The sequence below is a fragment of the Tinamus guttatus genome, unplaced genomic scaffold (genome assembly GCF_059628265.1).
Source record: "Tinamus guttatus ecotype Peru unplaced genomic scaffold, ASM5962826v1 Tinamus_guttatus_pri_ptg001030l, whole genome shotgun sequence".
NCBI classification, from domain to species: Eukaryota; Metazoa; Chordata; class Aves; order Tinamiformes; family Tinamidae; genus Tinamus; species Tinamus guttatus.
Window position 1 is genome coordinate 11,056 of NW_028289564.1, and position 24,607 is coordinate 35,662.

The 24,607-nt window shown below is 56.9% G+C and overlaps 1 protein-coding gene and 1 pseudogene across 1 annotated transcript; one reads left to right on the plus strand and one right to left on the minus strand.

Annotated features, from left to right (window-relative positions):
• Positions 1-237: 237 nt before the first annotated feature.
• On the minus strand, positions 238-3,706 carry LOC104580430 (uncharacterized; annotated as a pseudogene).
• On the plus strand, positions 3,700-24,419 carry LOC148590897 (uncharacterized). The gene is made up of 15 exons (XM_088538355.1): positions 3,700-3,717; positions 4,612-4,636; positions 4,713-4,864; positions 4,939-5,083; positions 8,787-8,953; positions 9,025-9,208; positions 13,110-13,144; positions 13,999-14,031; positions 16,245-16,351; positions 16,444-16,573; positions 16,671-16,769; positions 18,615-18,732; positions 22,258-22,385; positions 22,478-22,634; positions 24,312-24,419. The coding sequence occupies exons 1-15, from the start codon at positions 3,705-3,707 to the stop codon at positions 24,349-24,351; spliced, it is 1,533 nt and encodes a 510-aa protein (XP_088394481.1). The 5' UTR covers positions 3,700-3,704; the 3' UTR covers positions 24,352-24,419.
• Positions 24,420-24,607: the final 188 nt, after the last annotated feature.

Here is a 24,607-nt window from a genome sequence, read left to right on the forward strand (position 1 = left end):
TCATTGGGGCCTTTGTCATTGGGGTCTTCGTCATTTGGGTCTCGTCATCATTGGGGTCTTCATCATTGGGTCTTCGTCGTTGGGGTTGTCATCATCATTGGGTTCTTCATCATTGGGTCTTTCTCCTCATTAGAGTCTTCATCATCATTGGGATCTTCATCATCATTGGGGTCTTCATCACTGAGGTCTTCATTGGGGTCTTCGTCATCATTGGGGTCTTCATTGGAGTCTTCATCATCATTGGGGGTCTTCATCGTTGGGGGCTTTGTCATTGTTGGGGTCTTCGTCATTGGGGTCTTCATCGTCGTTGGGGTCTTCATCATCATTGGGGTCTTCATCATTGGTTTCTTCATCCTTGGTGTCTTCGTCATCATTGGGGTCTTCATCCTTGGGGTCTTCATCATCATTGGGGTCTTCATCATAATTGGGGTCTTCATCCTTGGGATCTTCTCCATCCTTGGGGCCTCCATCCTCATTCAAGTCTTCCTCCTCCCTGAAGTCTTCGTCCTCCTTGGGACCGTCCCCATCGTTGGGGCCTTCATCTTCCTCAGCCTCATCCTCATCCTCCTCGGGGGTCCCCGGCCTCGCTGGGGGCCTCCTCCATCCTCAGGGCCTTCGTCATCGTCACCAGGGCCTTCATCCCCCTCATTGGGGCTATCGTCATCGGGGCCTTCGTCATCATCATTGGGGCCATCGTCATCGTCATTGGGGCCTTCGTCGTCATCATTGGAGCCGTCGTCATGGTCACTGGGGCCTTCATCCCCCTCATTGTGGCCATCATCATTGGGGCCATCGTCATTGGGGCCGTCGTCATCGTCATTGGGGCCTTCATCCCCCTCATTGGGGCCATCATCATTGGGGCCATCGTCCTCCTCATTGGGGTCATCATCATCGTCATTGGGGCCTTCATCCCCCTCATTGGGGCCATCATCATTGGGGCCTTCGTCATCATCATTAGGGCCATCATCATTGGGGCCTTCGTCATCATCCTTGGGGCCTTCATCCCCCTCATTGAGGCCATCATCATCCATCATTGGGGCCTTCGTCATTGTCATTGGGGCCTTCATCCCCCTCATTGGGGCCATTGTCATTGGGGCCGTCGTCATCGTCATTGGGGCCTTCGTCATCATCATTGGGGCCTTCGTCATCGTCATTGGGGCCTTCATCCCCCTCATTGGGGCCATCGTCATTGGGGCCTTCGACCTCCTCATTGGGTCCTTCGTCATCGTCATTGGGGCCTTCATCCCCCTCAATGGGGCCATTGTCATTGGGGCCATCGTCATCATCACCAGGGCCTTCATCCCCCTCATTGGGGCCATTGTCACTGGGGCTGTCGTCATCGTCACCGGAGCCTTCATCCCCCTCATTGGGGCCATCGTTATTGGGGCCTTCGTCATCATCATTGGGGTCTTCATCCCCCTCATTGGGGCCATTGTCATTGGGGCCGTCGTCATCGTCACCAGGGCCTTCATCCCCCTCATTGGGGCCATCGTCCTCCTCATTGGGGCCTTCATCATCATCATTGGGGCCTTCATCCCCCTCATTGGGGCCATCATCATTGGGGCCATCGTCCTCCTCATTGGGGTCATCATCATCGTAATTGGGGCCTTCATCCCCCTCATTGGGGCCTTCGTCATCGTCATTGGGGCCTTCATCCCCCTCAATGGGGCCGTCGTCATTGGGGCCTTCATCATCATCATTGGGGCCTTCGTCATCGTCACCGGGGCCTTCATCCCCCTCATTGGGACCATCGTCATTGTCATTGGGGCCTTCGTCATCGTCACCAGGGCCTTCATCCCCCTCATTGGGACCATCATTATTGGGGCCATCGTCCTCCTCATTGGGGCCTTCATCCCCCTCATTGGGGCCATCGTCCTCCTCATTGGGGCCTTCATCTTCGTCATTGGGGCCTTCATCCCCCTCATTGCGGCCATCGTCATTGGGGCCGTCGTCATCGTCACCGGCGCCTTCATCCTCCTCCCTATAGGGGACATCCTGCACAGTGATGGGGGGCTCTATAGGGCAGACCTATAGGGCGGCTTCTATAGGGGGCAGATCCATAGGGGAGCGTCTGGAGGGGGCTCCGCGCGGCAGCGCTATAGGGTGGAGGCCTCTATAGGGCCCCATAGGGGACACCCGCTGCCCTATAGGGGACACCGGGAGGCCCCCATGTGGGTCCCGGCCCTATAGGGGACACCGGGAGGCCCCGCTATAGGTGCCGGCCCTATAGGGGACACTGGAGAATCCCCAACGCCCCCCGCATGGGGCCACCCCTATAGATCCCCCCCCCCTCCAGGCAACCCCAGCCCCTATAGATCCCCCCCTCACTCCCTATAGATCCCCCCAACATGGGGCCGGCCCCTATAGACTCCCTATAGACCCCCCCACGGTGTTGGCTCCTATAGCCCTCCCATATGGTATGGATGCCTATAGATCCCTATAGGGGTGTGTGTATACATATATATATAGGGGGGGTCCTATATAAGTGGGGGGGGCAGATGTATAGGGCAGGGTCTATAGGGGGCAGATCTATAGGGGGAGGTCGGGGGGGGCTCCACGTGGCAGCGCTATAGGGTGGAGGCCTCTATAGGGCCCTATGCGGGGGGGCTATAGGCAGCCACCCCTATAGAGCAGCCCTATAGAAGGATCTATAGGGGGGACCCATAGGGCGAGGGCGGGGGGGTCTCTATATGCTCCCTATAGAGCCCCCTATAGGGTTCTATAGGGGCTGTATAGGGTTCTATAGGGGCTCTATGGGGTTCTATAGGGTTCTATAGGGGCTCTATGAGGCTTCATAGGGTTCTATAGGGGCTGTATAGGGTTCTATAGAGGCTCTATGGGGGTTCTATAGGGGCTCTATGGGGCTCTATAGGGTTCTATAGGGGCTCTATGGGGGTTCTATAGGGGCTCTATGGGGCTCTATAGGGTTCTATAGGGGCTCTATGGGGTTCTATAGGGGCTCTATGGGGCTCTATAGGGTTCTATAGGGGCTCTATGAGGCTTCATAGGGTTCTATAGGGGCTCTATGGGGGTTCTATAGGGGCTCTATGGGGCTCTATGGGGTTCTATAGGGGCTCTATGAGGCTTCATAGGGTTCTATAGGGGCTCTATGGGGGTTCTATAGGGGCTCTATGGGGCTCTATAGGGGCTCCATACGGAGACCCCGCCCCACAGCAGGGGGCGGGGCCTAGAGGGGCAAGTGGGGGGGGGGGGGCCCTATAGGCTCCCTATGGGATCCCCATATGGGGGGGCGGGGGGCGCGATGGTTCCGCCCGGCCACGCCCCCTCCCGCCAAGCCCCGCCCCTCCCGCCGAGCCCCGCCCCCTCCTCTGGCCACGCCCCCTCCTTGCGGGCGGGGGGGGGACCGAATCACGGGGGGGGGGGGGGAGCGACGCCCCCTCCCCGCCTCCCCATTGGTCCCGCTCTCCCCGTGGCCCCGCCCCCTCCCCGCCTCCCCATTGGTCCCGCTCTCCCCGCGGCCCCGCCCCCCTCGGCGCATTCCATTGGCCAGCGCGGGCGTGGGGGGGGGGGGGGGGAGAAGCGGGCGGCTCCATTCACTAAAGGAGGAGGCGGGGCCTCAACCCCCCGCCCCCAACATGGTCCCGCCCACCCGAGCCTATAAATAGGGCCCGGGCGCGCGCGGGCGCCCAGAGCGGGCGCGGGCGCCACGTGGAGCGGAGGCGGCGGAGCAGCGCGGCGCCGCCATGGCCTCCAACGGTGAGGGCCCGCCTGCACCCCTATATCGCCCCTATATCGCCCTTATATCGCCCCTATATCGCGGAGGGCCTCGGCGGGTCCCTTTTCCCCTTGTGGTTTCTTTATTGCGGCCTCGGGGCTCGCAGCGGTGGAATCGCCGCCTTTGCGGCCCTCCCTGTGTTTTTTCCCCCCGTCTCGCGGCCGTTTTTGCAGCCGCCGCGTCGCGCGCGCGGGGTTTTTATTCATAAAAAAAAAGCGGCCGCCGGCGGCGGGCAAAGCGCGGCGGCCGCGCGGAGGAGGGGGGCGCCAGCGGGATGAGGCTATAAGTGGCTGAAAATTAAGGAAATGAGGGGAAAAAAAAACAATTTTGGGGTAAAAACCGCTTTATTGGCGGGCGCGGTCCTTTCATTGCCCGCGGCGGCCATTTTGTGCGGGGCGGGGGCGCCGCTTTTCCAGCTGCGCCACCCGGGCGCCATTTTGTGCGCGGGGCGGGGCACGGCGCATGCGCGGGAGGCGGGGGGGGGGGGAGCGCCGCGCATGCGCCCTGGCGCCCGCCGCAGTGCCCCCCCCCCCCGGGGCAATAAAGGCCGTTAATTATTGGGTTAATTAAGGGGTGAGAAGCGGCCTCGTTGCTGCGAATGGGTTTAGAAGTGATAAAAAGGGGGTGTTTTCCTCATATTTTGTCCGAATGTGTGTTTTTTCTTTCGAAAGCGAATATGGGAGTTTTGGGTGGCTTTGGAGGTTTTTTCGGTTGTTTGTGGTTAAATGTAGCTTAGGATCCATGTTAAGGTTTGGAGGGGGTTAATGGGACCCCAGTTTTATGGGATCCGGAGGGGCACCGCCACCCTCATCCTAGTTGGGGTGACAACTGCCCGTTGGTTGTTGCTACTACCCATACGCCTGTTCTCCCCCCAGACTACAGCCAGACGGCGACACAGAGGTACGTAGCGGTTCCCAACGGCGCCCGTCACCCGGTTGTTGCGGCGGTACCGCGCGGTGACGCTGTTGTGCTACAGCTACGGCGCCTACCCCGCGCCGCCCAGCCAGGGGTACAACCAGCAGAGCAGTCAACCCTACGGCCAACAAAGCTACGGCGGCTACAGCCAGAGCAGCGACACCTCCGGCTACAGTCAGAACAGCTACAGCTCGTCCTACGGGCAGAGCCAGAGCAGTGAGTGGCGGGTTGTTGTTGTGGGGGTGACGACCGTCGGCGGCGCCCTGACGGTTGTCACCCCGCTACAGGCGGCTACAGCAGCCAGGCGGCGCCGCAGGGCTACGGCGGTGGCGGCGGTGGCTACGGCGGCGGTCAGGCGCAGAGCTCCTATGGGCAACCGTCGTCCTACCCCGGCTACTCGCAGCCGCCGGCCGCCAGCTCCTCCGGCGGCAGGTACCGCGTCACGGGGGTGACATTGGGGTGACAATGGTTCTGGGGGGGCCATTTTGGTGGCCAGGGGGCCATTCTGGTGGCCCTTGGGTGGATGGAGGGACCATTTGGGTGGTCTGGTGGCCATTTTGGTGGCCAGGGAACCATTGTGGTGGCCCTTGGGTGACCAGGTGGCTGTTTTGGTGGCCCAGGGGACCATTGTGGTGGCCCTTGGGGACACTGGGGGGCCCTTGGGTGGATGGAGGGACCATTTGGGTGGCCTGGGGGCCGTCTTGGTGGCCTGGGATCCATTGTGGTGGCCCTTGGGTGGCTGGGGGGACAATTCTGGTGGCCCTTGGGTGGATGGAGGGACCATTTGGGTGGCTCGGTGGCCATTTTGGTGGCCGAGGGACAACTGTGGTGGCTCTTGGGTGGCTGGGGGACCATTTGGGTGGCCTGGGGGCCGTTTTGGTGGCCTGGGATCCATTGTGGTGGCCCTTGGGTGGCCGGGGGACCCTTTGGGTGGCCCTTGGGTGGCCTGGTGGCCATTTTGGTGGCCCTTGGGTGACCAAGTGGCTGTTTTGGTGGCCCTTGGGGACACTGGGGGGCCCTTGGGTGGATGGAGGGACCATTTGGGTGGCCTGGGGGCCGTCTTGGTGGCCAGGGGGCCATTGTGGTGGCCCTTGGGTGGCTGGGAGGACAATTTTGGTGGCCCTTGGGTGGCCTGGGGGTCATTTTGGTGGCCTGGGATCCATTGTGGTGGCCCTTGGGTGGCTGGAGGACCCTTTGGGTGGCCTGGTGGCCATTTTGGTGACCGGGGGGGCCATTGTGGTGGCCCTTGGGTGGATGGAGGGACCATTTGGGTGGCCCGGTGGCCATTGTGGTGGCCAAGGGACAACTGTGGTGGCTCTTGGGTGGCTGGGGGACCATTTGGGTGGCCTGGGGGCCGTTTTGGTGGCCAAGGGGCCATTGTGGTGGCCCTTGGGTGGCCTGGGGGACCCTTTGGGTGGCCCTTGGGTGGCCTGGTGGCCATTTTGGTGGCCAGGGAACCATTGTGGTGGCCCTTGGGTGACTGGGGGACCATTTGGGTGGCCTGGTGGCTCTTTTGGTGGCCAGGAGGCCATTGTGGTGGCCCTTGGGTGGCCATTTTGGTGGCCAGGGAACCATTGTGGTGGCCCTTGGTTGGCCTGGGGGTCATTTTGGTGGCCTGGGATCCATTGTGGTGGCCTTTGGGTGGCCGGGGGACCCTTCGGGTGGCCCTTGGGTGGTCTGGGGGCCATTTTGGTGGCCAGGGAACCATTGTGGTGGCCCTTGGGTGACTGGGGGACCATTTGGGTGACCTGGTGGCTCTTTTGGTGGCCAGGAGGCCATTGTGGTGGCCCTTGGTTGGCCTGGGGGTCATTTTGGTGGCCTGGGATCCATTGTGGTGGCCCTTGGGTGGCTGGAGGACCCTTTGGGTGGCCCTTGGGTGGTCTGGGGGCCATTTTGGGTGGCCTGGTGGCCATTTTGGTGGCCCTTGGGTGACCAAGTGGCTGTTTTGGTGGCCCGGGGGACCATTGTGGTGGCCCTTGGGGACACTGGGGGGCCCTTGGGTGGATGGAGGGACCATTTGGGTGGCCTGGTGGCCATTTTGGTGGCCAGGGGGCCATTCTGGTGGCCCTTGGGTGGCCTGGGGGTCATTTTGGTGGCCTGGGATCCATTGGGGTGGCCCTTGGTTGGCTGGAGGACCCTTTGGGTGGCCTGGTGGCCATTTTGGTGCCCGGGGGGGCCATTGTGGTGGCCCTTGGGTGGATGGAGGGACCATTTGGGTGGCCTGGGGGCCATTTTGGTGGCCAAGGGGCCATTGTGGTGGCCCTTGGGTGGCCGGGGGACCCTTTGGGTGGCCCTTGGGTGGCCTGGTGGCCATTTTGGTGGCCAGGGGGGCCATTCTGGCCCTTGGGTGGCTGGGGAGACCATTTGGGTGGCCTGGGGGCCGTTTTGGTGGCCAGGAGGCCATTGTGGTGGCCCTTGGGTGGCCTGGTGGCCATTTTGGTGGCCAGGGAACCATTGTGGTGGCCCTTGGGTGGCTGGGGGACCCTTTGGGTGGCCCTTGGGTGGTCTGGGGGCCATTTTGGGTGGCCTGGTGGCCATTTTGGTGGCCCTTGGGTGACCAAGTGGCTGTTTTGGTGGCCCGGGGGACCATTGTGGTGGCCCTTGGGGACACTGGGGGGCCCTTGGGTGGATGGAGGGACCATTTGGGTGGCCTGGGGGCCGTCTTGGTGGCCAGGGGGCCATTGTGGTGGCCCTTGGGTGGCTGGGAGGACAATTTTGGTGGCCCTTGGGTGGCTGGGGGGACCCTTTGGGTGGCCCTTGGGTGGCCTGGTGGCCATTTTGGTGGCCCAGGGGACCATTGTGATGGCCCTTGGGGACCCTGGGGGCCCTTGGGTGGATGGAGGGACCATTGGGGTGGCCCGGTGGCTCTTTTGGTGGCCAGGGGGCCATTGTGGTGGCCCTTGGGTGGCCCGGTGGCCATTTTGGTGGCCAGGGAACCATTGTGGTGGCCCTTGGGGACCCTGGGGGCCCTTGGGTGGATGGAGGGACCATTGGGGTGGCCCGGTGGCTCTTTTGGTGGCCAGGGGGCCATTGTGGTGGCCCTTGGGTGGCCCGGTGGCCATTTTGGTGGCCAGGGAACCATTGTGGTGGCCCTTGGGTGGCTGGGGGACCCTTTGGGTGGCCCTTGGGTGGTCATTTTGGTGGCCCGAGGGGGCCATTGGGTGGATGGAGGGACCATTTGGTGCCTCTTGGGTGCCGTTTTGGTGGCCCGGGGGGCCATTTTGGTGGCCCTTGGGTGGCCAGGTGGCTGTTTTGGTGGCCAGGAGACCATTGTGGTGGCCCTTGGGTGGCCTGGTGGCCATTTTGGTGGCCGGGGGGGCTATTGTGGTGGCCCTTGGGTGACTGGGGACCCTTTAGGTGGCCTTTGGGTGGTCATTTTGGTGGCCCAGGGGGCCATTTGGGTGGCCCTTGGGTGGCCTGGTGGCTCTTTTGATGGCCCGGGGGGCCCTTGGGTGGCTTGGGGGACCCTTTGGGTGGCCCTTGGGTGGCCTAGTGGCCGTTTTAGTGGCCAGGGGGAGCATTTTGGTAGCCCTGGGTGGTTGGGGGTGAATTTTAGTGGCGGGGGGGGCCATTGTGGTGGCCCGGAAGACCATTTTGGTGGCCCTTGGGTTGCCCAGTGGGCCATTTTGGTGGCCAGGGGGGCCATTTTCATGGCCGTGGGCCATTCTGGTGGCCCTTGGGTTGCCGGGGGGCCGTTCTGGTGGCCAGGGGGCCATTTTGGTGGCCCTTTGGTGGCCAGGGGATCCCCTTTGGTGGCCGAGGGCCATTCTGGTGGCCCTTTGGTGGCCAGGGGCTCCTTTGGTGGCCGGGGGGCCATTTTGGTGGCCCTTTGGTGGCCAGGGAGGCCCCGGGGACCATTTTGATTGCCCCATGGTGCCCCAGGCGCCATTTTGATTGCCCCATGGTGCCCCAGTCGCCATTTTGGTTGCCCGCTTGTGCCCCCGGGTGCCATTTTGGTTGCCCAGTGGTACTGCAAGCTCCATTTTAGCCCCCACCAGGCACCATTTTGGTTGCCCCCCATGCCCCATTGGTGGCCATTTTGGTCGCCCCCCCATGGGCGGCCATTTTGGTTGCCCCCCGTGCCCCCTGGGCGGCCATTTTGGTGGCCCCGCGTCAGCGCCGTCCCCCTTGTCAGCTATGGCAGCAGCTCGCAGAGCTCCAGCTACGGCCAACCGCCGAGCGGCGGCTACGGGCAACAGTCGAGCTACAGCGGGCAGCAGCAGAGCTCCTACAGCCAACAGTCGTCCTACAACCCCCCGCAGAGCTACAGCCAGCAGAACCAGTACAGCGGCGGCGGCGGCTGTGAGTACCGCCCGCGTGGCGGGGTACCCCCAAAATGGCTGTTTGTCAATGTGTTTTCGCTGTGTTGACAGCCAGCAGCTACGGGCAGGAACAGTCGTCCTCCATGAGCGGCGGCGGTAGCGGCGGCGGTTACCAGGAGTCAGGCGGCGGCTACAGCGGCCAGCAGGACCGGAGCCGCGGCCGGGGCGGCTACAGCCGCGGCGGCTACGACCGCGGGGGCCGCGGCGGCCGCGGGGGCCGCGGCGGCAACATGGGGTAGGTGGCGGCGCGCGCGGGATGCGAAAAAACGCCCTTTTTGGCCTCAAAATACGCCCAAACGCCCCCTTTTTACCTCAGAAAAAGTGTGTGGGGGGGTTGGTCTGCAAAACGCCCCCCGTGTGCCAAAACGCCCTTGTTTTACCTCAGAAAAAAGGAGTTTGGGTGTAGGAGGGGCTGCTGGGTCAACATGGCAGTTTTTTACCTCAGGAAAAACAGTTTCTCGCTTAAAAACTTCCAGGGTGCCAAAACGCCCTTTTGTTGCCTCAAAAGAGGATGCTTTTCAGCTTAAAAGTGCCCGTTAGGTCAAAAACGATACTTTTTACCTCAGAAAACGATGGTTTCTCGCTTAAAATCGCCTGGCCTGCCAAAACGCCCTTTATTACATCAAAAAATAGATGGTTTTGGTTGTAAAAGTGTCCACTGCGTCAAAATGCCAGTTTTTTACCTCAGGAAAAGCAGTTTCTCACTTAAAAGCTCCCAGGGTGCCAAAACGCCCTTTTGTTGCCTCAAAAGAGGATGGTTTTCAGCTTAAAAGTGCCCGTTAGGTCAAAAATGATACTTTTTACCTCAGAAAACGATGGTTTCTCGCTTAAAGCCGCCTGGCCTGCCAAAACGCCCTTTATTATATCAAAAAAAGAGATGGTTTTGGTTGTAAAAGTGTCTGCTGGGTCGAAATACTAGTTTTTTACCTCAGAAAAAACAGTTTCTCGCTTAAAAACTCCCAGGGTGCCAAAACGCCCTTTTATTGCCTTAAAAGAGGATGGTTTTCAGCTTAAAAGTGCCCGTTAGGTCAAAAACGATACTTTTTACCTCAGAAAACGATGGTTTCTCGCCTAAAATCGCCTGACCTGCCAAAACACCCTTTATTACGTCAAAAAAAAGCTGGTTTTGGTTGTAAAAGTGTCCGCTGGGTCAAAATGCCAGTTTTTTACCTCAGAAAAAACACAGTTTCTCACTAAAAAGTGCCCGGTGCGCCAAAAATGCCCATTTTTATCTCAGAAATTGTGGGTTTTTAAAGCGCCTGTTGAGCTGGTTGAAAAGGGAGGTGTCCGGGCACGTTGGTCAAAACAGGTGGAAAACACCCCCAAAAAGGGGGAAAAACACCCCCAAAAAAAGGTAAAAAACCCAAAAAGGGGAAAAATAACACTTAGGAAGGTGTGAAGCACGTGAAACAGGGTAAAAAAACTCTAAAAATGGTTAAAAAGGTTGACTGAGCCTGAGGTAGTGGCTCTGTGGGTCTGTGCGCTGCGTTGACACCCGGAAAGGGAGTAAAACACCCCAAAACGAAGCGTTTTTGGTATTTTCAGTGGTGCGGCCTCCTGCACACCTCGGTTTTGGGCTTAAAACGCTGCGAAAAGGGAGCGCTAACGGTGTTATCAAAGGAAAAATAATAATTAATAATAATGATGGTTTCTGAGGAGACAAATAACCCGCTGATGGTTTCTGAGGAAAAAAATGCAATTATTATTAATAATAACGCTGGTTTCTGCCGAAAATCACCATAATGATCACGATGATGGTGCTCTGAGGGGAAAATATCAATTATTATTAATAATAACGCTGGTTTTTGAGGAGAAAAATAGGAATAACAATGAAAACGGTGTCCGAAGAGAAAAATAACGGCCACGATGATGGTGTTAAAAGAGAAAATATTGGGAAAATAGGAATTATTAATAGGAATAATGATGGTTTCTGCAAGGAAATAATAATGCCGCTGATGATGTCATGAGGGGAAAATGATGATTTTTAATCATTTTGGTGGTTTCTGAGGAAAAACAGTAATGGCCACAATGACGGTGACACGAAGGGGAAAATATCAGTAATTAATAAGATTGGTTTTTGAGGAGAATAATAAAAATAACGACATGATGGTGGTTTAAAGGGGAAAAATAAGGGTTTTTACCAAAAACAGTGGTTTCTGAGGAGAAAAATGATGATAATGATGAATACGGTGTCACAAAGAGGAAAAATAGCGATTATTATTATTAATAGCGATGAATATGGTGTCACAAAGAGGAAAAATAGCAATTTTATTATTAATAATGGTGGTTTCTGAGGAGAAAAATGATAATAACGATGGTAACCGTGGTTTTAAGGAAAAAATGATTAATATTAATAAGTAGGCTGGTTTCTGGGGAGAAAAACGCTAATAACGGTGCTACCAGAACACAAATGATAATTATTAACGATACGGCTGGTTTCTGAGGAGAAAAGGAGCAATAATGGTGTAATAAGAGTGAAAAATATTAATTATTAGGAATAATAAGCCTGGTTCCTGAAGGGAAAAATAATACTGGTGTTATGAGGGGAAAAACGTGATTTTTATTAATAACGAGTGGTTTCTGAGGAGAAAAACATTCATTATGGTATTACGAGAGAAAAATGAGGATTTTTATTAATAATAACGATGGTTTCTGAGGAGAAAAGTGCTAATTTTGGTGACCATGGTGTTTGGAAGGGGAAAATTATGGTTATTATTTATAAAAAAGGAGGTTTTTGGAAAGAAATGATAACAAAGGAGGATGATGGTGGTACAGGGGGAATAAGGGTTGTTATTAAAAATAGTAATGGTTTTTGAGGAGAAAAATTGTAAAAACGGTGACCGGGTGCTCCCAAAGGGGAAATTAAATAATTCGGGGGGTTATTAATAATGAGAGGGATTTTTGGGGAGAAAAACGGTCACCTGGAGATGATGGTTTAAAAACGCTGGGTTTTGAGGAGAAAAATGCCGGAAACGGTGCCGCAAGGGGGAAAACGGGGCTAAAAAAGCGGAAAATGGTGCAAATTAACGCGAGGGGCCTAACGAGGGCGGCGCTAACGAGGTGAGTGGGGGGGGCTGCTTGTTGCTCTGCTGTTTTTGATGTGTTTTAACAAAAATTCTGCGTTTTATGTGCTACAGGTGTGAAAGGCAATGAGACTTTATCCCCTCCGCCTCCGAGGGTAGGGAGAGGAGGAAGGGCCAAAACAGGAGAAAAAGGGGCAAAAAGAGGAAAAAGGAGCCCCAAAGTGAGGAGGAAGTGCTAAAAATCTGGGGGAGAAAGGCCAAGAAACGGCGAAAACGCGGGAGAAAAGGGTAAAATTAGGCAAAATTAGCTAAAATTAGGAACAAAATGGCAAGGAAAAACAAGCTGGAAAAACGCTGGGAGGAAAGAGAAGGTGAAAATGGTAGGAAAATAAGGAAAAACGGCAGGAAAATAGGGGAAAACGGCCAAAAAATCTGAAAAGACCCCCAAAAGATTTTCAAAAAAATATTATATTTAAAAAAAAATTCAAAAAAATTACAAAATTGGGAAAAATAGAAGGATTGGCCGAAATATTGGAAGGAAAAGGCCAAGGAGTCTAAAGGGAGTTTAGGGAAATGCAAAGGAAATTTAGGGGGAAAAGGGCAAAAAAGGGCTAAAAAGCACACAAATAGGGAGAAAAAAAGCTCTAAAATGGAAGGAAAAAGGAAAAGGGGAAACGGCCCCAAAAACGAAGAAGCGGCCCCAGGAATGAGGGAAAAAAAGGAGAAATACGTCCAAAAATGCAAAAAATGGGCAAAAAGGGAGTCAAAAGCCCCTCTCCCCCCCAAAAAAAAGGAAAGGAAGGACAAAATGGGTGAAAAAGCAGGAAAAAAGGGAGTTTTAGGGCAGGGCTAGCGTTGAGCTTGGGCATGGAGGAGAAAAATGGGTGATTTGAGGGGTTTTGCCCCATTTTCGCCTCCGACATCTCCGGAAGTTTCCGCCGGCGCCGAGACCCCCCCGCGGTGGAGCGTTTTGCCCAAATCCCCTCGATTTAGCCCCAAAAACAGGAGCCGCCCTCGGGGGGGCGCTGGAGCGGGGAGGGGGGCACCAAAAACACCTCAAACCGCCCCAAAACGGCCCAAAAAGCTTCATTTTCTTCCCATTTATCTTCCCAGCGGTGGTGAGCGTGGTGGCTTCAATAAATTCGGTGGTAAGTGCAAAAGAGTCGCAAAACGACCCAAAAAACACCAAAAAAAGGGTCTATTAACGCTTTTTCTCCCCAAAACAGTGTCGGAAGCGGGCGGTTGGTTTTTTTTTGAGTCGAAAAAGGTGAAAAAAGGGAAAAAAAACAACGGGTTTTGCCCGTCAGGTTGCGCCGTGCCGAGGTCTCCGGAGCCGGGTGTGATTTTCCCTGGAAAAACAGGGAAAAAGGGAAAAAAAACGGTGCCAAACGTAGCGCAAAACGACCCAAAAAACCCACGGTGGCCGGTGCTTTTGGGGTAAAAACCGGCGCAAAAGGGGAAAAGCCGCAAAGCGGAGGTTTTCGGTGCATGTGGTTGGAAAAAAAAACGAGGAAAAAAAGGCAAAAAACGGAGGTTTTGGAGGTTTTTCTGCTCATGGGGAGAGGGGAAAGAGGAGAATCCTGCCCCGAATCGGGGCAGATTTGGGGTCTTTGTGCGTTTCTACAAAAAACCACCATTCTGCTCGACGGTTTGCCTGAAAAAGGGCTGTTTTGAAGCAAAAAACGAGGTGTGTGTGTCAAAACCCGGGCGGTTCCAGGCAATTCCGGGCGTTTCGAGACAATTTTAACCTTTTCTAGCGAAAAAAAATGCAGGTTTTTTTTAGCGGTTTCTGGACATTTCTAGAAGTTTCCGGAAGGGGGGGGGGAGGCGCTGCCAGTGCCCCCCAACCCCCCAAAAACCTATTTTTTTAGTTAAAAAAGGGAGAAATTGGGAAAAAAGAGGGTTTTTTTGTTGGGGGGGGGGGTAGGGGGCGGGGCTTGGCCCTGTGGCCCCGCCCCCCCGGTTAATTAAGTGTCTCCTTAATTTTTCCATGTGCTCCAAGGACCCCGGGACCAAGGGCCAAGGCATGACCAGGGTGAGCGCCTTAATTAGCCTTAATTAGTTGGGGTTAATTAGTTTGGGGGGGTTAATTAAGGGGGTTAATGAGCTGGGGGGGGCTAATTAGCCTGGGAGGGGGTTAATGAGCTGGGGGGGTTAATGGCTAATGAGTGGGGGGGTCTATTAATGAGCTGGGGGTCTGTTAATGAGCAGGGGATTATTAATGAGCAGGGGCCTAATGAGGGGGCTAATGAGCTTAGGGGAGGCTATTAATGAGCTGAGGGGGGTTAATGGCTAATTAGCGGGGGGGCTGTTAATGAGTAGGGGGCTAAGGAGGGGGACTAATGAGGGGGCTGTTAATGAGCAGGGGGTCTATTAATGACTAATGAGTTTAGGGGAGGGTTAATGGTTAATGAATGGGGTCTATTAATGAGCTGGGGGGCTTAATTGCTAGTAAGTGGGGGGGTTAATGAGCTGGGGGGGCTGTTAATGAACTGGGAGGACTGTTAATGAGTGGGGTTATTAAGGGGGACTAATGAGTTTAGGGGAAGGTTAATGGCTAATGAATGGGGTCTGTTAATGAGTGGGGGGGCTAATGAGCTGGGGGCTAATGAGCTGGGGGCTAATGAGCTGGGGGGGTTAATGGTTAATGAATGGGGTCTATTAATGAGCTGGTGGGGGCTAATGGGTAATGAGCTGGGGGTCTATTAATGAGCAGGGGGATTATTAATGAGCAGGGGGATTATTAATGAGCAGGGGGCTAATGAGGGGGCTAATGAGCTTAGGGGAGGTTATTAATGAGCTGAGGGGGTTAATGGCTAATTAGTGGGGGGGCTGTTAATGAGCAGGGGGCTAATGAGCTGGGGGGTTAATGGCTAATGAGCTGGGGGGGCTCTTAATGAGCTGGGGGCTGTTAATGAGCTGGGGGGGTTAATGGCTAATGGGGGGGCTGTTAATGAGTGGGAGGTGTTAATGAGCAGGGGCTAATAAGGGGGACTAATGAGCTGGGGGGGCTGTTAATGAGCAGGGGGCTAATGGCTAATGAGGGGGCTGTTAATGAGCTGTGGGTCTATTAATGACTAATGAGTTTAGGGGAGGGTTAATGAGTGGGGTCTATTAATGAGCTGGGGAGCTTAATGGCTAATAAGTGGGGGGGCTAATGAGCTGGGGGGGCTCTTAATGAGCAGGGGGGGCTATTAATGAGCAGGGGGGTCTGTTAATGAACTGGGAGGGCTGTTAATGAGCAGGGGCTAATAATGGGGACTAATGAGCTTAGGGGAGGGTTAATAGTTAATGAATAGAGTCTATTAATGAGCGGGGGGACTAATGAGTTGGGGGGGTTAATGGTTAATGGAGGGGGCTGTTAATGAGCAGGGGGGTGTTAATGAGCTGGGGGGGGTTAATGGCTAATGAGTGGGAGGATTAATGAGCTGGGGGGGCTGTTAATGAGTGGGGGGGGTTAATGAGGAGGGGCTAATAAGGGGGACTAACGAGTTTAGGGGAGGGTTAATGGCTAATGAATGGGGTCTATTAATGAGTGGGGGGACTAATGAGCGGGGGGGCTGTTAATGAGCTGGGGGCTAATGAGCTAGGGGGGTTAATGGCTAATGAGGGGGGCTAATGAGCGAGGGGGCTGTTAATGAGCAGGGGGGGCTATTAATGAGCTGGGGGGGTTAATGGCTAATGAGTGGGAGGATTAATGAGCTGGGGGGTCTGTTAATGAGCTGAGGGCTAATGAGCTTAGGGGAGGGTTAATGAGCTGGGCGGGTTAATGGCTAATGAATGGGGTCTATTAATGGGGGGGCTATTAATGAGCTGGGGGGGCTGTTAATGAGCTGAGGGCTAATGAGCTTGGGGAGGGTTAATGGCTAATGAATGGGGTCTATTAATGGGGGGGCTATTAATGAGCTGGGGGGGTTAATGGCTAATGAGTGGGAGGATTAATGAGCTGGGGGGTCTGTTAATGAGCTGAGGGCTAATGAGCTTAGGGGAGGGTTAATGAGCTGGGTGGGTTAATGGCTAATGAATGGGGTCTATTAATGGGGGGGCTATTAATGAGCTGGGGGGGCTGTTAACAAGCAGGGGGGGTTGTTAACGAGCAGGGGGGGTTGTTAACGAGCAGGGGGGTCTATTAACGAGCGGGGGGGCTATTAACGAGCAGGAAGGCTGTTAATGAGCAGGGGGGCCTATTAACGAGCAGGGGGGCCTTAATGACCCTAATTAGCGGCGCTAACGAGCTTTCTCGCACAGGCGAACAGGACAACTCGGACAACAACACCATCTTCGTGCAGGGCCTGGGCGAGAACGTCACCGTCGAGTCGGTGGCCGACTACTTCAAACAGATCGGCATCATTAAGGTCCGTAATTAACACCCACCGCTAATTAACACCCCCTCGGCGCTCATTAACCCCCCCCGGGTGCTAATTAACCCCCCCCCGGCGCTAATTAGACCAACAAGAAGACGGGGCAGCCCATGATCAACCTGTACACGGACCGCGAGACCGGCAAACTGAAGGGTGAAGCCACCGTGTCCTTCGACGACCCCCCCTCGGCCAAGGCCGCCATCGACTGGTTCGACGGTGCGTCCCCCCCCCCCGGTTTTGGGGTGAAAAAGCCCCTTTTTGGGGTCCCTTTGGGCTGAAAAGCTCCCGTTTCGGGTGTTTTCGCGGTGTGCAGGAAAGGAGTTCTCGGGGAACCCCATCAAGGTGTCGTTCGCCACCCGGCGGGCTGACTTCAACCGCGGCGGCGGCGGCCGCGGGGGACGCGGCCGAGGGGGTAGGTGACAGTCGGAGGGGTCGGGGACAGTCGGAGGGTGTGTTGGGGACACTCGAGGTGTCGGGGGCGCTCGGGTGTTGGGGACACTCGGAGGGGTGTCGGGGGCACTCGGGGTGTTGGGGACACTTGGGGTGTTGGGGACACTCGGGGGGGATGTTGGGGAAACTCGGGGTGTTGGGGACACGTGGGGGGTGTTGGGGACACTCAGAGGGGTGTTGGGGATACTCAGGTGTTGGTGACACTCGGGTGGGGGTGTTGGGGACACTCGGAGGGTGTTGGGGACACTCGGGTGTTGGGGACACTCGTGGGTGTTGGGGACACTCGGAGGGGGTAGGTGACAGTCGGAGGGGCTGTTGGGGACACTCGGGGTGTTGGGGACACGTGGGGGGGTAGGTGGCACTTGGTGTTGGGGACACTTGGGCTGTTGGGGACACTCGGGGTGTTGGTGACGCTCGGGGGGTGTCAGGGACACTCGGGGGGTGTCGGGGACACTCGGAGGAGTAGGTGACACTCGGGGGGGTGTTGGGGGCACTCGGGGTGTTGGGGACACTCGGAGGGGTGTTGGGGACACTCGGAGGGGTGTTGGGGACACTTGGGGACACTTGGGGGGGTGTTGGGGGCACTCGGGGTGTTGGTGACGCTCGGAGGGGGTGTTGGGGACACTCGGGGGGGTAGGTGACACTCGGGGTGTTGGGGACACTCGGGGGGGGTGTTGGGGACACTCAGTGGGGTGTTGGTGACACTCGGGGGGGTGTTGGTGACACTCGGGGGGGGTAGGTGACACTCGGAGGGGGTGTTGGTGACACTCGGGGGGGGTGTTGGTGACAGTCGGAGGGGGTAGGTGACAGTCGGAGGGGGTGTTGGTGACAGTCGGAGGGGGTAGGTGACAGTCGGAGGGGGTGTTGGTGACACTCGGGGGGGTGTTGGTGACAGTCGGAGGGGGTGTTGGGGATGCTCAGAGGGGGTGTTGGTGACACTCAGCGGGTGTTGGGGGCACTCGGGGTGTCGGGGACACTCGGAGGGGTGTTGGGGACACTTGGGGACACGGGGGGGTGTTGGGAGCACTCGGGGTGTTGGTGACACTCGGAGGGGGTGTTGGGGGCACTCGGGGTAGGTGACACTCGGGGGTGTTGGGGACACTCGGAGGGTGTTGGGGACGCTCGGGTGTTGGGGACACTCGGTGTTGGGGACACTCGGAGGGGGTAGGTGACAGTCCGAGGGGGTGTTGGGGACACGTGGGGGGGTAGGTGGCACTTGGTGTTGGGGACACTTGGGCTGTTGGGGACACTCGGGGTGTTGGTGACGCAGGGGGGTGTTGGTGACGCTCGGGGGGTGTCGGGGACACTCGGAGGAGTAGGTGACACTCGGGGGGGTGTTGGGGGCACTCGGGGTGTTGGTGACGCTCGGAGGGGGTGTTGGGGGCACTCGGAGGAGTAGGTGACACTCGGGGGGGTGTTGGGGGCACTTGGGGTGTTGGGGACACTCGGAGGGGTGTTGGGGACACTTGGGGACACTTGGGGGGGTGTTGGGGACACTCGGGGTGTTGGTGACGCTCGGAGGGGGTGTTGGGGACACTCGGGGGGGGTAGGTGACACTCGGGGTGTTGGGGACACTCGGGAGGCTGTTGGGGACACGCGGGGGGTGTTGGGGACACTCGGAGGGGTAGGTGACACTCGGGGGGTGTTGGGGACACTTGGGGTGTTGGGGACACTTGGGGGGTGTCGGGGGCACTTGGGGTGTTGGGGACACTTGGGGTAGGTGACACTCGGGTGTTGGGGACACTCTGGTGTCGGGGACACTCGGGGACACCCCCTTGACGTCCCCGTCCCCTCTCGTTGTGACAAGGTCCCATGGGCCGCGGCGGCTTCGGCGGCGGCTCCGGCGGCCGCGGCGGCTTCACGAGCGGCGGCGGCGGCGGCGCCGGGGGACAACAACGCGCGGGGGACTGGAAGTGCCCCAACCCGTGAGTGTTAACACTGGAGCCTACTGAGGGCCGGGGGACGATAACACTAGAGCCTGGTGTTGATTGGTGATGAAAAAGGGTGTTAACACTGGAGCCTACTGAGGGTCAGGGGTGCTGGGGGGCGGTAACGCGCAGGGGACTGGAAGTGCCCCAACCCGTGAGTGTTAACACTGGAGCCTACTGAGGGACGGGGGCCGATAACACTAGAGCCTGGTGTTGATTGGTGATGAAAAAGAGTGTTAACACTGGAGCCTACTGAGGGCTAGGGGTGTGGGGGGGTGGTAACGCGCCGGGGACTGGAAGTGCCCCCAACCCGTGAGTGTTAACACTGGAGCCTACTGAGGGTTAGGGGCCGATAACACTAGAGCCTGGTGTCGATTGGTGATGAAAAAGGGTGTTAACACTGGAGCCTACTGAGGGTTAGGGGTGCCGGGGGACAACAACGCGCGGGGGACTGGAAGTGCCCCAACCCGTGAGTGTTAACACTGGAGCCTACTGAGGGGCGGGGCACAATAACACTAGAGCCTGGTGTCGATTGGTGATGAAAAAGGGTGTTAACACTGGAGCCTACTGAGGGGCGGGGGCCGATAACACTAGAGCCTGGTGTTGATTGGTGATGAAAAAGGGTGTTAACACTGGAGCCTACTGAGGGCTAGGGGTGCTGGGGGACGGTAACGCGCCGGGGACTGGAAGTGCCCCAACCCGTGAGTGTTAACACTGGAGCCTACTGAGGGGCGGGGGCCGATAACGCTAGAGCCTGGTGTTGATTGGTGATGAAAAAGGGTGTTAACACTGGAGCCTACTGAGGGCTAGGGGTGCTGGGGGGCGGTAACGCGCCGGGGACTGGAAGTGCCCCAACCCGTGAGTGTTAACACTGGAGCCTACTGAGGGACGGGGGCCGATAACACTAGAGCCTGGTGTTGATTGGTGATGAAAAAGGGTGTTAACACTGGAGCCTACTGAGGGTCGGGGGCCGATAACGCTACAGCCTGGTGTTGATTGGTGATGAAAAAGGGTGTTAACACTGGAGCCTACTGAGGGTTGGCGGCGCCGGGGGACAACAACGCGCTGGGGACTGGAAGTGCCCCAACCCGTGAGTGTTAACACTGGAGCCTACTGAGGGTCAGGGGACGATAACACTAGAGCCTGGTGTTGATTGGTGATGAAAAAGGGTGTTAACACTGGAGCCTACTGAGGGCTGGGGGTACCGGGGGGCGGTAATGCCTCAGTCTGGTGCTGATTGGTGATGGAAAAGGGTGTTAACACTGGAGCCTACTGAGGGTCAGGGGTGCTGGGGGGTGGTAACGCACCGGGGACTGGAAGTGCCCCAACCCGTGAGTGTTAACACTGGAGTCTACTGAGGGTTAGGGGCTGATAACGCTAGATCCTGGTGTTGATTGGTGATGAAAAAGGGTGTTAACACTGGAGCCTACTGAGGGTCGGGGGCCGATAACACTAGAGCCTGGTGTTCATTGGTAATGAAAAAGGGTGTTAACACTGGAGCCTACTGAGGGCTAGGGGTGCTGGGGGGTGGTAACGCACCGGGGACTGGAAGTGCCCCAACCCGTGAGTGTTAACACTGGAGCCTACTGAGGGATGGGGGTGCCGGGGGGCAGCAACGCGCCGGGGACTGGAAGTGCCCCAACCCGTGAGTGTTAACACTGGAGCCTACTGAGGGACGGGGGCTGATAACGCTAGAGCCTGGTGTTGATTGGTGATGATAAAGGGTGTTAACACTGGAGCCTACTGAGGGTCGGGGGCACCAGGGGGCAGCAACGCGCAGGGGACTGGAAGTGCCCCAACCCGTGAGTGTTAACACTGGAGCCTACTGAGGGTTAGGGGTGCCGGGGGGCGGTAATGCCTCAGTCTGGTGCTGTTTGGTGATGAAAAAGGGTGTTAACACTGGAGCCTACTGAGGGTCGGGGGCATCTGGGGGCATGGTGCCGATCGGTGAAGAAAAAGGGTGTTAACACTGGAGCCTACTGAGGGTCGGGGGCACCAGGGGGCAGCAACGCGCCGGGGACTGGAAGTGCCCCAACCCGTAAGTGTTAACACTGGAGCCTACTGAGGGGCAGGGCACGGGGGGTGGTAACGCTGGAGCCTGGTGCTGATCAGTGATGATAAAGGGTGTTAACACTGGAGCCTACTGAGGGTCGGGGGCATATGGGGGCATGCTGCTGATTGGTGATGATAAAGGGTGTTAACACTGGAGCCTACTGAGGGCTAGGGGTGCGGGGGAGCGGTAACGCGCTGGGGACTGGAAGTGCCCCAACCCGTAAGTGTTAACACTGGAGCCTACTGAGGGGCAGGGCACGGTGGGTGGTAACTCTGGAGCCTGGAGCTGATCGGTGATGATAAAGGGTGTTAACACTGGAGCCTACTGACGGTGACGTTAGGGACTGTTAATGCTGAAGCGTGCTGGTGATTCGTGACCTTGGGGCTGTTAACACTGAAGCCTAATGATAGTTGGTGGCGTTAGGGGATGTTAATGCCGAAGCTTGCTGATAATTGGGGGTGTTACAAGGTGTTAACACTGAAGCCTACTGATGTTCGGTGATGTTAGCGAACCTTAATGCTGGAGTTTACTGGTGGTTGGTGACCTTGGGGCTGTTAACACTGAAGCCTAATGACCGTTGTTGACTCTAGGGGCCAATAACACTAAAACCTGGTCTTGATTGGCCATGGTAAAGGTGGTTAACACTGAAACCTAATGACAGTTGGTGGCCTTTAAGCTGTTAACACTGTAACCTGCTGGCAATTGCTGGCCTTAGGGCTGTTAACCCTGAAACCTACTGACAATTGGTGGCCTTAGGGCTGTTAACCCTGAAACCTACTGACAATTGTTGGCCTTAGAGTTGTTAACACTGAAACCTAATGACAGTTGGTGACATTGGAGGATGTTAACGCTGAAGCCTGGTCACGATGGCTGGTGTCGGAGGCTGTTAACACTGAAACCTAATGATGATCAGGGTTGTTAACACAGATAGCTATTGATAGCTGGTGAGGTTAGAGCTGTTAACACTGAAACCTACTGATAACGTTAGGGTTGTTAACACTGAAGCCTAATGGTAACGTTAGAGCCGTCAACACTGAAGCCTACCGATAACGTTAGGGCTGTTAACACTGAAGCCTACCGATAACGTTAGGGCAGTTAACACTGAAGCCTATTGGTAACGTTAGGGTTGTTAACACTGAAGCCTACCGGTAACGTTAGAGCCGTTAACACTGAAGCCTACCGGTAACGTTAGGGCTGTTAACACTGAAGCCTACCGGTAACGTTAGGGCTGTTAACACTGAAGCCTACTGATAACGTTAGGGCTGTTAACACTGAAGCCTATTGAGAACCGATGACTTTGGGGTTGTTAACACTGAAGCCTACCGAGGACCGATGACTTTGGAGCCGTTAACTCTGAAGCCTACTGCCGACCGCTGCCGTCAGGAGCCTGGCCACCGCCACCACTCTCTGGGCCTGTTAACCCTGAAGCCTACCGAGGGCGCGGGCCGTGACGGTGCCGTGTCTTGCAGGGCGTGCGAAAACATGAACTTCTCGTGGCGCAACGAGTGCAACCAGTGCAAAGCGCCCAAGCCCGACGGCCCCGGCGGGCCCCACATGGGTAAATACCCGGGGGGCGGCCGGGGCGGGAGCCACATGGGTAAATACACGGGGCCTCGGGGGGGCGGGCCGGGGTGGGGGGTGCCGCTGGCCGGTGGCCTCACCCGTTGTCACCGTCACCGGGTACAGGAGGCGGCGGCGGCGGCAACTTCGGCGACGAGCGCCGCGGCGGCCGGGGCGGCTTCGAGCGCGGCGGCTTCCGGGGCGGCCGCGGCGGCGACCGCGGAGGCTTCCGGGGAGGCCGAGGAGGCGACCGGGGCGGCTTCGGGCCCGGAAAGATGGATTCCAGGTGAGCCGGGGGGGGGCGGGTGTTGTCATCAGTAGGTTCCAGGGTTAACACTGCGCGGATAACTTGTGCATGCGTTAACCCTGGAACCTACTGAGAGGGGAGCCGCAATAGCTCGGTTCGAGTGAGCCATGGGGTGCACTTGTTGTCAGTAGGTTCCAGGGTTAACGCTGCACAGGTGCCCTGTGGATGCGTTAACCCTGGAACCTACTGAGAGAGGAGCCACAATAGCTCGGTTCGAGTGAGCCACGGGGTGCACTTGTTGTCAGTAGGTTCCAGGGTTAACGCTGCACAGGTGCCCTGTGGATGCGTTAACCCTGGAACCTACTGAGAGAGGAGCCACAATAGGTTGGTTTCAAGTGAGCCATGCGGTGCACTGTCATCAGTAGGTTCCAGGGTTAACGCTGCGCAGGTGCCCTGTGGATGCGTTAACCTTGGACCCTACTGAGAGGAGAGGAGCCACAATAACTTGGTTTCGTGTGAGCCATGGGGTGCACTTGTTGTCAGTAGGTTCCAGAGTTAACGCTGCGCAGGTGCCCTGTTAACCCTGGCTGCGTTAATCCTGGAACCTACTGAGAGAGGAGCCGCAATAGATTAGTTTCAAGTGAGCCATGGGGTGCGCTGTCATCGGTAGGTTCCAGGGTTAACACTGCACAGGTGCCCTGTGGATGCGTTAACCCTGGAACCTACCGATGACAACCACAATAGCTTGATTCCAAGTGAAGCACGGGGTGCGCTGTCATCGGTAGGTTCCAGGGTTAACACTGCGTAGATGCCCTGTGGATGTGTTAACCCTGGAACCTACCGATGACAGCCACAATAACTTGATTCCAAGTGAGCCGTGGGGTGCGCTGTCATCGGTAGGTTCCAGGGTTAACGCTGCACAGGTGCCCTGTGGATGCGTTAACCCTGGACCCTACTGAGAGGGGAGCCACATTAACTTCGTTTCGAGTGAGCCATGGGGTGCACTGTCATCAGTAGGTTCCAGGGTTAACACTGCACAGGTGCTCTGTGGATGCGTTAACTCTGGAACCTACCGATGACAGCCACAATAACTTGATTCCAAGTGAAGCACGGGGTGCTCTGTCATCGGTAGGTTCCAGGGTTAACACTGCACAGGTGCCCTGTGGATATGTTAACTCTGGAACCTACTAAAGTGAGCTGCAATAGCTCATTTTGAGGCTCCGTGGTGGGGCTGTTGTCAGTAGGTTCCAGAGTTAACATTGCTCCGCTCCCCTTTGGGTGCAGTAACTCTGGAACCTACTGAGGGGGAGCTGCAATAGCCCCATTCTGGGTGATCCGGAGGCACTTGGGGGTGGCTGTTGTCAGTAGGTTCCAGAGTTAACGCTCTGCGAGAGAGAACCTACCGAGAGGAGCCACTAGAGCCAATTCCGAGGCTCCCTGGTGCTGCTGTTGGCAGTAGGTTCCAGAGTGAACATCACGTTGCTGAGGCTCCTGGGCCCCATTAGCTGCCTTGATGCTGTTCACTCTGAACCCTACTGACGCTCAGCGGCCCCGGGGGCTCTTAACACATCCAGGGCTGCCCGCCCCGCCTCGTGCCGTTAACCCTGGTCCCTACTGCCGCCCTCTGCCTCCTGCTAGGAGGCCCTCGGGGAGGGGGGCGCGGGCGGCGGTTGAGCTGTTAACTCTGAGCCCTAACGATGGTTTCTCTCCCTGCAGGGGCGACCACAGGCAGGACCGGCGCGAGAGGCCCTACTGAGGGGGGGGCCGCCCCCCCGCCCCATTTGTACTGCGGTTTCGTTGGGTTTTTTACTTCGTACCCCCCCCCCCCAACCGGGCTGAGACTTTTGTCCCCCCGTTTTAACTGTGTCCCCCCCCCAAACTGCCCCCACTCCCCCCCTTCCATTAAATGTCGGGGGAGATGAAGCCGCCTCTGCTTGGTGCGTTTTGGGGGTGGGGGGGGGAGCCGTCATTAGGCTCCAGAGTGAACACAGGAGGCCCCAGGATGAACACTA

Bases quoted from the DNA above. Each gene is read 5' to 3' on its own strand.
- LOC148590897 (XM_088538355.1), top strand. The intron at 5,084-8,786 runs GTACCGCGTCAC...CCCCCTTGTCAG, and splicing joins GCCAGCTCCTCCGGCGGCAG to CTATGGCAGCAGCTCGCAGA. The intron at 14,032-16,244 runs GTGAGCGCCTTA...TTTCTCGCACAG, and splicing joins AGGGCCAAGGCATGACCAGG to GCGAACAGGACAACTCGGAC.